The following is a 10237-nucleotide window of genomic DNA, read 5'->3' on the forward strand; positions in this document are numbered from 1 at the left end:
ATTTTTTATGCCCTTCTCCTCTTTCTCGACTGCATCATCCAATTTCATATACTTGTCCGCTCGGTCAAGAAATTGTTGAAGTGTTGAAATTGGATTTCTATGTATACTATCCCACAAAGGGCTCCAGTAAGTGATTCCAGAGGATATGACAACCATCTTCCCCTCGTCTCCTACAGCAGTTGCTCTGTTAGCCTCTCTCATGAATCTCTGTATATAAATCTTTAGAGATTCAACCTTTCCTTGTTTGATATCTGCCAAGTTATTGGCATAAACTGGTGGAGTCCGGGCAACACTGAATTATCTACAAAACTCCTTCATGAATGCTTCCCATGAGATAATGGAATTCGGCTTAGACTTCCAATACCATTCCTGGGTAGTATATGCTAGGGTTTTATGCCCTAATTAAAACCCAATTTCTTTGTACTCTCATTTATGATCAATAAAAGAATAGAAATCATTTTTTGACTTGGTCAATCACTTTGCTCACATGTTTTATTTTCATTATTATTTGTTTAATATAAACTTCTATTAAATCCCGAGCATACAACTAATCGTATTTAAAGTGACATAATCACAGTGGAATATAAATATGATTATAGGTTCAAAATAAGTTAGTCCTAAGATTAGTCAGTGCACATGATTTACACTGATTTGCCAATCTATGATATGTTCTACTTACACATTACAGTGTTATTTTCTTTCCAGAATATTAGCAAAGTACATAAGATCGAATATTTTTGTTACATCGGACTGGACCAATATTGACAGTTGATAGGATAAATAAACATATTGTTATTATCTATTCTAGTCATATTATATAGGTGCCATAGGTCAATTCAATCTCAATTCAAAGTGGTAAGTATTCTAACTGATTGTATTATTTGAGTTCTTTGACTTGATCATTACCATATTACCCTACGGACTAGCCCATACTTACATCTTGGTAACTCGGTAGTATAATTGAGTGGGAGTGTTAATCATAGATATGAACATCTATAGCTTCTGAAGAAGAACTGAAACGATGGTTTCCTTTTAGTTTGGTTCAAGGTGTTAAATGATAGAGATCACATTTTATTAATTAATATTAGTTTATTGAAATATCATTTATAAGGAACTAAGTGTTTTATGGATAAAATACAATGAGGGGTAAAACGGTATTTTAGTCCCATCTCATTGTAAATCGTCTATAGAGGATTGAGTGACAATTATGGTTGTAACAATGGATAATTAATAGCGTATCTATATTTGTTATAGAGCGTTCTATGAATTCAAGAGTGCAATTCCGAGTCTTTAGTGAAGTCACGAGGTATTAATAAGTTAGTAAATTTATTTGTTAGATTTATGATAACTTATTGTAGCTTGATTTCATAGGGCCATGGTCCCCACTGTACCTTGAATAAAATCATCTAGATAGTCTCAATTAAATGATTTAATTATCAATTAAGATTATCAAAGCTGAACAAAAAAAAAATTCCGAAAATTTTTGCCTGGCTGCCGTTGCGTGCGCACGTCTGTGCGCACGATGAACAGTACATATCGGGTACTGTTCATCTTTTTTTTTTTTTCAATTAAAGAAAATTAAAAATGTGAAAATTTATTATTTATAATCAAAACCAAAAATATCATTTTTTTTTATCATTTAAAATTATTTTTTTTAAATAAGATATTTTGTTGGTTGAGATTTAAATAATTAGATATTTTTACAAAGATTCAAATTCAAATTTAAAAATAGTCTAACAACTTAATTTAAATTTTTTTTAAATATTAAAATATTATAATTAAGATATCAGATATTTTCTTTTAAATACTTGATATTTTTATTAAATCTTTATTTGAAAATATAAATATCTGTTTATTCTATAGTTTTTTAATATTTAAATTATTTGAAATTTGAAATTTGTTACGTAGACATTTTCATGGATATATTTATTTGTTTAACTGTTTTAAGATATTTTATGGTTATTATAACTATTTATATATTTTTTTAAATGGTTAAAATATTAGTTTATAGTTGTAACAACGCAAGATATTTTTGAGAAAAGTTAACATATTGATTTTAAAATTTAAAATTGGTTAAATTTTGAAAAATATCATTTTTTTTCAACCAATTAATTAAATATTTTTTTAATAAATGAGATGTAAATTAACTTTGGTTAATTGTGTATAAATCCTATTTAAATTAAATTAATATTTTTTTTCAAATTAACCTAAACTGAGTTTATTATTGATAAATGAAATTTAAATTAACTATTGTTAATTGTTGATAAATTTCATTTAAATTGACTTTTTTTTGTAAAAATTTAATTAATTTGAATTTCTTGATAAATTCTAGAAATTAATTGTGATATTTTTGCAAATAAAATAAATTATGGTATTTTTGCATAAATTCATAGACTTGCTCTTATAGTAACATAATTAGGCTCATCCAATTATAACATGTTTGTTTGCACTATATATGATATTTTTTCAATTGGGCTTAGATGCATATAGTGGCCCATATGTTTGTTAGTTATATGGTTTTTTCCAAATAAAATATTCATAAAATGATAGGTTTTATTTGGGCCCATTAGAAAATGTAAAGCTTAAATTCCTCTCTTGTGGGTGATTCCACTTGTGAAGACCCATTTGTTTTGCATGATTATAGTGGGCCTAATTAATTAATAACAATTAATAAAACGAAGGTTTAAATTCCTGTCTTTTGGACCTTGTATGTAAGATTGGGGGCCTTTGTAGTGGGAACGACATACTGGACCCAACCCTCCTCCATACAAGCCTAATTGTAAAGGCTCATTTACCTGAGTTGGACTTAATTGTATAGGTTCATTATATTAGTTAAACCTAAATATTGATTAGCAACAAATTAACTCTAAATGAATTCCATTTGTTTCAATGTGACACTTTAGAATTAATAGGAAATTATAGGACTTTGGTTTTAAAAATTCTATTTTTTTTCTCAATTTTTGGTAAACCATAGTCATTATTTTATAAAAATAAATAATTAAAATACTATTTTAATTTAATAATGAGCTTATTTTAAGAATTATATTCGTTCTCCACTGTTGGTTTAACAAAGTCAATAACTTAATGGGGCCTCGAGATGCTTTGATTCATCCCCCTACGGAAGGTGTTCATTATTTATTTTGACAAGGTTAAATTTCAAAAGATAGATAATTATAGGTCAAATTCTACTAGACTCACCCCTACGGTGACTAGTATGACTAAATCTGTGATTATTGAAATCGTGGGTCTAGCTCATAAAATAAGAGATTTTGTTTTCTTATTACGATCAAATAGTAGGTTGTTAATAATGATGTCCATTATTAAATGAGTTTACAACTCTATTTAACTCGTGGTATTTTTTACTCTTGCCAACTGGGACAAGGATATCATAGATTAGTTAAAAACCTTAAGAAATGGAGATATGATTATTTTAGTATTTTTTCTCATATCTTACATATTTTGGTATATGTTGTGCTATTTCTTGAAATTTGTGTGAATAGGAGTTTTATTGAGCAAATGTGATTGATTTCTATTTTATTGATAATTTGTAGTTTTAAGTTAAGTAGTGTCTGTGTCTACTCACACCCATCCTTTCTCAACTTTCGATGGAGAAACTCACTGGAGAAAACTTCCTTAAATTGAAGCGAAACATCAACATTGTGTTAATTGGTGACAACTCTAAGTTCGTCATGATTGAGGAATCCCCAGAATGAGCACTGTGTCCACACATTCGAGATGGCACCGTAAATGCTTGGATAGCACCATCTCCGCAAATACGTGATGACACCTCGAATGCTCGGATGGCACCATGTTCGCAAGTTCGTGATCAACTCAACTTTGGTCTGACGTAGCTCATGAACGAGCTTCATATTTTTGAGCCTATCATGGGTGGACCTAGTAAAGGTGGAGAAAATAAGACTACTGTTGTTGTTGCTGATCCAACTAAGGCTGAAGCTAACCAAGTTTTGTCTTCGAAAGCTAGAAACAAGAGGAAAGGTGGAAAAATCAACAAACCCAAGCCTCCAAAGGCTGTAAAGACGAGTGCACAACCAAATGCACAGACGCCTAATAGGAAAAACAAGAAAAGTAAAGATAAGTGCGTTCACTGCAAAGAGATGGGGCATTGGAAACGAGATTGCCCCAAGTTTCTAGCAGCGAAAAACAAAGGTAATGATTATAGTTCATTTATCTTAGAAACATGTGTTTTAGAGAATGATAAATTCGTTTGGATTATTGATTTTGGATATACCAACCATGTTTGTAACTCTTTACAGCTTCTTGAATCATGGGAGGAAGTGAACGAAGGCGGCTTAAAGCTTAGAGTTGGGAACGGAGCATTCGTTGCGGTCCAAGCCAGAGGAATAACTCGTCTGAAGTTCAAAAATAAAAGATGTATTTTTTATTCCGAATTTTAGTAGAAATTTAATTTCAATTTCCATGTTGCAATTAGAACAATTTGTTATGACTTTCACAAGTTTTAATATATCTATTTCCCTTAATGGATCACAATTGTGTATTGCATGTTTGGAAAATGTGCTTTATATTTTGCGACCTAACGAACCCCTCGCTCTTAACAATGATTTATTTAAAGTAGCTAAACCTAGGACCAATAAACGTCAAAAGAATGATAACGATAATATGACTTATTTATGGCACTTGACACTAGGCCACATTGGCTATGATATGATTCAAAGACTTACAAAGGATGAGCCTTTGAGGGAACTCACCTTAGGTGAATCACCTGTCTGTGAATCTTGTCTAGAAGACACTACCAGAAGCTACATTTGATAAGCATATCAAGGAAATGGGATTTTGTTAGGGTTTTATGCCCTAATTAAAACCCAATTTCTTTGTAATCTCATTTATTATCAATAAAAGAATAGAAATCATTTTTTGACTTGGTAAATCACTTTCCTCAAATGTTTTATTTTCATGATTATTTGTTTAATATAAACTTCTATTAAATCCCAAGCATATAGCTAATCGTATTTATAGTGACGTAATCACGTCGGAATATAAATATGATTATATTTTCAAAATAAGTTAGTCCTAAGACTAGTCAGTGCACAGGATTTACACTGACTTGCCAATCTATGATATGTTCTACTTACACATTATAGTGTTATTTTCTTTCCAGAACATTAGCAAATTATATAAGAGTGAATGTATTTGTTACATTGGACTGGACCGATATTGACAGTTTATAGGATAAGTAAACATACCGTTATTATCTATTCTAGTCATATCATATAGTTGACCATAGGTCAATTCAATCTCAATTCTGAGTGGTTAGTATTCTAACTGATTGTGTTATTTGAGTTCTTTGACTTGTTCGGTACTAGCTTACCCTACGGACTAGCCCATACTTACATCTTGGAAACTCGGTAGTATAATTGCATGGGAGTGTTAATCATAGATATGAACATCTATAGCTTCTGATGAAGAAGTGAAACAATGGTTTCCTTTTAGTTTGGTTCAAGGTGTTAAATGATAGAGATCTCATTTTAGTAATTAATATTAGTTTACTGAAATATCCTTTACAAGGAACTAAGTGTTTTAAGGATAAAATACAATGAGAGGTAAAACAGTATTTCAATCCCATCTCATTGTAGACCGTCTATAGAGGATTGAGTGACAATTATGGTTGTAACAATGGATAATTAATAGCATATCTATATTTGCTATCAATCGTTACTACAAGAAAAAATGCTTTTAATAACACCAAAAATGTGTTATCAAAACATACCATAACACTTTTTGATGTGTTAAGACCGACTATGTTATCGTAGGTCAGGGTACTTTACATAACACTTTATCATTGTTATACAGATGTGTTATTATAATGTCAACGATAACACACTTTCTGTGTTATTTTAATAAATAGTAAGTGTTTAATTATATTATTTATAGTCGATTATATAACACATTTCAATACTTATAAATTTGTGTTATACTACACTTTAGTATAACACATTATTTGTGTTATATAATGAAGTATGCATAACAAAATTCTTTACATAAAAAGTGTTATTGTAATAGATATTATAACACAATTTTCGTATTATTTTAATATTTAGATAAGTTTAAATATTCATTATATATTCATTTATATAACACTAATTTATTCTATTATATTTTAATTTTTTTTATATAATTAAAATTAGCTTTCTAATATATACTAACATCATCAAATGAACTTGATTTTCAAATTACAAAAAGTAAAAACATTCAACATTGTATTAACAATCCACAAATTAGTTTAAAACATTCAACACTATCATCAACAACAAAATGTTCTTTAAGTATTCAAGTAGTCTTAAATATTCAACATATTGAAAAGTTACTACTTTCAGCACAAAATATTCTACAGCTGCCCAACACAAAGCCTTCAAAATTGAGTTACAAAAGCATTTAGAATGATACTATTATTTCTAGGGTATATCCATTGAATCTCATATCTCACATCTCATAAGAGGCGAATAAGTTCCATAGTCCTGAAGGGAAATTCACCTTCTAGGCTACAAAGAAGACACCGAATAGGACCATCAACAAAACTTTCTCTGTCCCAAAACTGACTGCAAAGTGATTCCTGAAAAATTTAAAGCAATAAATCCAATCAAAAATCTACGAAGGAAAAGAAAAATGTCAACTTTAATAGAACCAGCAATGAAAAATCAACAAAATAATCAATAAATGACCCTGAAAGACAATCATTATGCAGCCAAACTTCTCCCTGATAAACTTTGCAAAGAATATCCAACATCAAATTAAGGGTACTGTCTTCCAGCTGCAAAATAGACAAAACAGAAAATATTAATATAATAAAATAAACTTGAGGTCATTCAAGATACTTAATCTAATTACCTGAATATTGCAGGGGGAGAAAAGAAAAAGCCAAACTGAAATGCATACCATTAGAACATTGTTTTCTTCTTTTCCCGGAAGTGATGAAATCAGACAAAGAAACACTGCCAATATATACATGCCACAAAGAAGAATCAAGAAAAGTAAGATTCAGTTCTGTACTTAAATAAACTATCTGTTTCAACTAATTTAGGCATATAAGGTCCAGTACTAAGCTCAAAATTACTCTCAATAACTTAACTAAACTAACTTATTTAAGTAAATTATATATATAAGGTCTAGTGCTAAGATTAAAGTATGTGCTATACTTACTAATGGTGACTTTGTACTGTACAGGCATTACAGTCTCAGACCCCAAATGAAACTCTAAAAGCTCCAAGCCAGAGTATAAATAGTCAACTAGAAAAAATTGAAGAAAGACATTTTCCCAAGTTAACATTTAGAAAAATAATATTATTACATACCAGCCTATTAAAAATATTCTTATGGTCATTAAGCAAGCTGGAGAAAAAGTGAGAAACAAATAATATGTAGACAAATCATGTTAAATGAATCATTAAGATTTAGGTCATATCAATGGAGAAGATTCAATATGGTAGAACAGGCCCTCAGCTTTCAAGTTTTAACAATTTACAAAACTAAGAATATAATAAATATCTTGAGAGCTTCTAGGGCTCCAATGTAACCAAATTTTCATAATTTACAATAGGATGAGCTAGATTATGGTGATGTTGCAGAGCCATTATAGTAAAATATACAAAGAAAAAAGATTCAATATAAGCAATCACTTAAAAATCTGTATCCATATCCAATCAAGGTCTTCTAAATGTTGACATATAACCCAAGCAATTATAATCAATAAAGATAACCCATTTCATAAATATCAACTAAAGATAACTATGGAGAAGCAATAAAGAGTCAACACAGTCATAATCAAACCCAAATATAGACCCTATTGCCCAACATAATGTTGAATTAAATTGGAAAAACAAAATATATAAGAGGTCACTAATAAGTCTTAGAAATGATCCCTTAAAAAGTCTTACAAAGGCTGCCCTCTCTTACCTAAAGTATTGTGACCAATTTCGACTCTAGGGCATTTGATTTGCCATATTTAATTTTTCTATATAATTCAAGTTAAAATTTTATATTTATTTATTAATTTTACTTAAAATCGAACATAAACAGATCAAATATCCAGTTAAAATTATGTTTCGATGAATAATAATAATAATGAAAGAGATCCAAGAAAGAAAATGATTTATCTTTTTTCATCACTAGACATTTTTATGCTTCATTTGCTTAAAGTTTAAGGATAATCTTGATAAAATATTTTTTTTTATTGTCTAATGAATTATCCAGAAACAAATTGTTTGTTCATTTTCTAGCTCATGGATCATGATACTACTTACCTAAAATTCAAAAAATTGAAACTAATCATTTTCTAGCTCATGGATCATCGTATGCCATTTGCTTAAATAAGAGAAGAGTGAGTTTAGATTGGATAGAAACTAAGTACAAGGCACAAGCAAGCATTGAAAATAGAGAATAAGAAGATAGTCCAGTCAAGATGCCTAACCATCGAACCAAATCGATATGTAGACAGAATGTCAAAACCATAAGGATCACAATCTACCAAGAAATATGCCGGGAGATGCAGAGTATCAATAAGCAGACGCAAAAACCTAGACAATGTTTTTGCAGCTTAGGAGAAATTACTAGAGCTAAAAGTACAAAGATATTCATCTTATTTTATTTACAAAAATAATGAAATTTGTACCTTCTCGTAGGAATATCAGGATAACCTCGACCCTGTAACAAAAAAAAACAAGACAATACAAGTCTCTCAAATCACCTTTTGAAGGAGCCCAAAAAAACAAGACAATATTAGTTATCAATTGACTAATTTGCAAATGAAACACAACAAAATGCCCAAAAATCTAGCTGAAATGCTAAAATGCCCAAAAATCAAGCTTAAATGTTCAAAAAATCAATAAAAACTTGGGAGTAATAATCAATAAAAAAAGAAACAGATTATTGGGTAAATAAATCATCATCATTCATATAAAAATACCTCAGCCATCACAATAAAACAAATAATTACCCAATGAAAGCAAAAGACAGATTCAAGCCTTATCATATTAAACCATTCACAACCCCTTAATGAAAGTTTATAGTCCCTAAACATAGATTAAAACTATATAAAACGCCCAACAAATTCATAGCCATCCTAAGAAATGAAAACGAAAAATCGGAACCGTAAACTACTAAGGAAATCTATGAATTTGTACCTCTTACTGTGGCCGGTTCTTGGTGGTTCCTTCTTCTCCTCAACTTAGTCCACAAGGCTATGAAGAAACACTTTTTCCTTACAAACATAAAGAAACCAAATTAAACTTGAAGAAACCTATAATATTTGGTAATCATTGTGTATTAGTTAATTGCTGTACCAACTATTAATAATTTTGCCAATACATAATATATGTGTTTCAAATTTTATTAATTTTTAGTGACTATTACTGGATCACCTGTAGCTACATAACAAGAGGTCAAAGAACCAACAATGTTAATTGTTCCTAATGCCACCATTAAAGTGGTCAAACAGAAACTTACTTGTTTCCATTAAAGTGCTCTACTCCCAGATCTTCATCCCATATAAAAATATATTCATAAGCTGCTACGATATTTACCAATTAAATTCTTTTGCAAAGATTATTTTTTAAAACCAATTAAATTATTCTAATTGTTCCCAAAACAGATTTTTTTTTAAAAAATAATTAAAAACTAGCAAAAATATTACCAAACAAAAAAACCAATTACTTATTTTTTTTTATTAAAAAAAAAAAAGTTCCTAAAATACAGACATTAGAGATATTAAATGCCATTCAATTCATTTATACCAACAAATGGGGAAACAAAATAGAGACCGAGGGTAAATGTTTTCTATAACCACAAGTACTCGCTCCATGTCAAATAGCATTACTAACGGGGCTATAACTACTTAAGCATATAAAGAATTTGCAGTTCTACCTAAGCATCTCCTTAGGAAGTGGTCGCAATCTCCAATATGCATTTTGGTACCTGCAAAGAGTTGACAAATAAACCATGCAAATATAGAGGACATAAATAATACAAGAAAGGAAAATGCGGCAAAAGTGGTAAAATGATAAAATTTTAAAGAAATGAATATCAGTAAGGGAAAAAAAACAACTCTTTATTAGCATTTACTCCACAAAAGTGGTGTAAAAGATACTCCAGACTATTTCTCTCCAATTTCAGTACCCTTGAGGCCTGAGGCAAATAAAAAAGAGAAAAACAATTCAATAATGAAATAATAGCAGATAAATGTTTAAATAATTAGCAGGTGGAGGCG

General features: G+C 29.7%; 1 protein-coding gene and 1 long non-coding RNA gene across 2 annotated transcripts; both read right to left on the minus strand.

Annotated features, from left to right (window-relative positions):
* Positions 1 to 6234: 6234 nt before the first annotated feature.
* LOC133821941 (uncharacterized) lies at positions 6235 to 7645 on the minus strand. Its single transcript, XM_062254127.1, has 3 exons — positions 7177 to 7645; positions 6913 to 6968; positions 6235 to 6787 (listed from the first exon to the last, which is right to left on the minus strand). Exons 1-3 carry the CDS (start codon positions 7301 to 7303, stop codon positions 6617 to 6619), a joined length of 354 nt encoding a protein of 117 aa, XP_062110111.1. The 5' UTR covers positions 7304 to 7645; the 3' UTR covers positions 6235 to 6616.
* A 502-nt stretch (positions 7646 to 8147) lies between these two features.
* Positions 8148 to 10005, minus strand: LOC133821951 (uncharacterized). Its single transcript, XR_009887782.1, has 3 exons — positions 9895 to 10005; positions 9156 to 9232; positions 8148 to 8676 (listed from the first exon to the last, which is right to left on the minus strand). It is a non-coding gene; the product is annotated as an uncharacterized LOC133821951 (long non-coding RNA).
* Positions 10006 to 10237: the final 232 nt, after the last annotated feature.

This window comes from Humulus lupulus, chromosome 1 (genome assembly GCF_963169125.1).
Source record: "Humulus lupulus chromosome 1, drHumLupu1.1, whole genome shotgun sequence".
In the NCBI taxonomy this organism is placed as follows: Eukaryota; Viridiplantae; Streptophyta; class Magnoliopsida; order Rosales; family Cannabaceae; genus Humulus; species Humulus lupulus.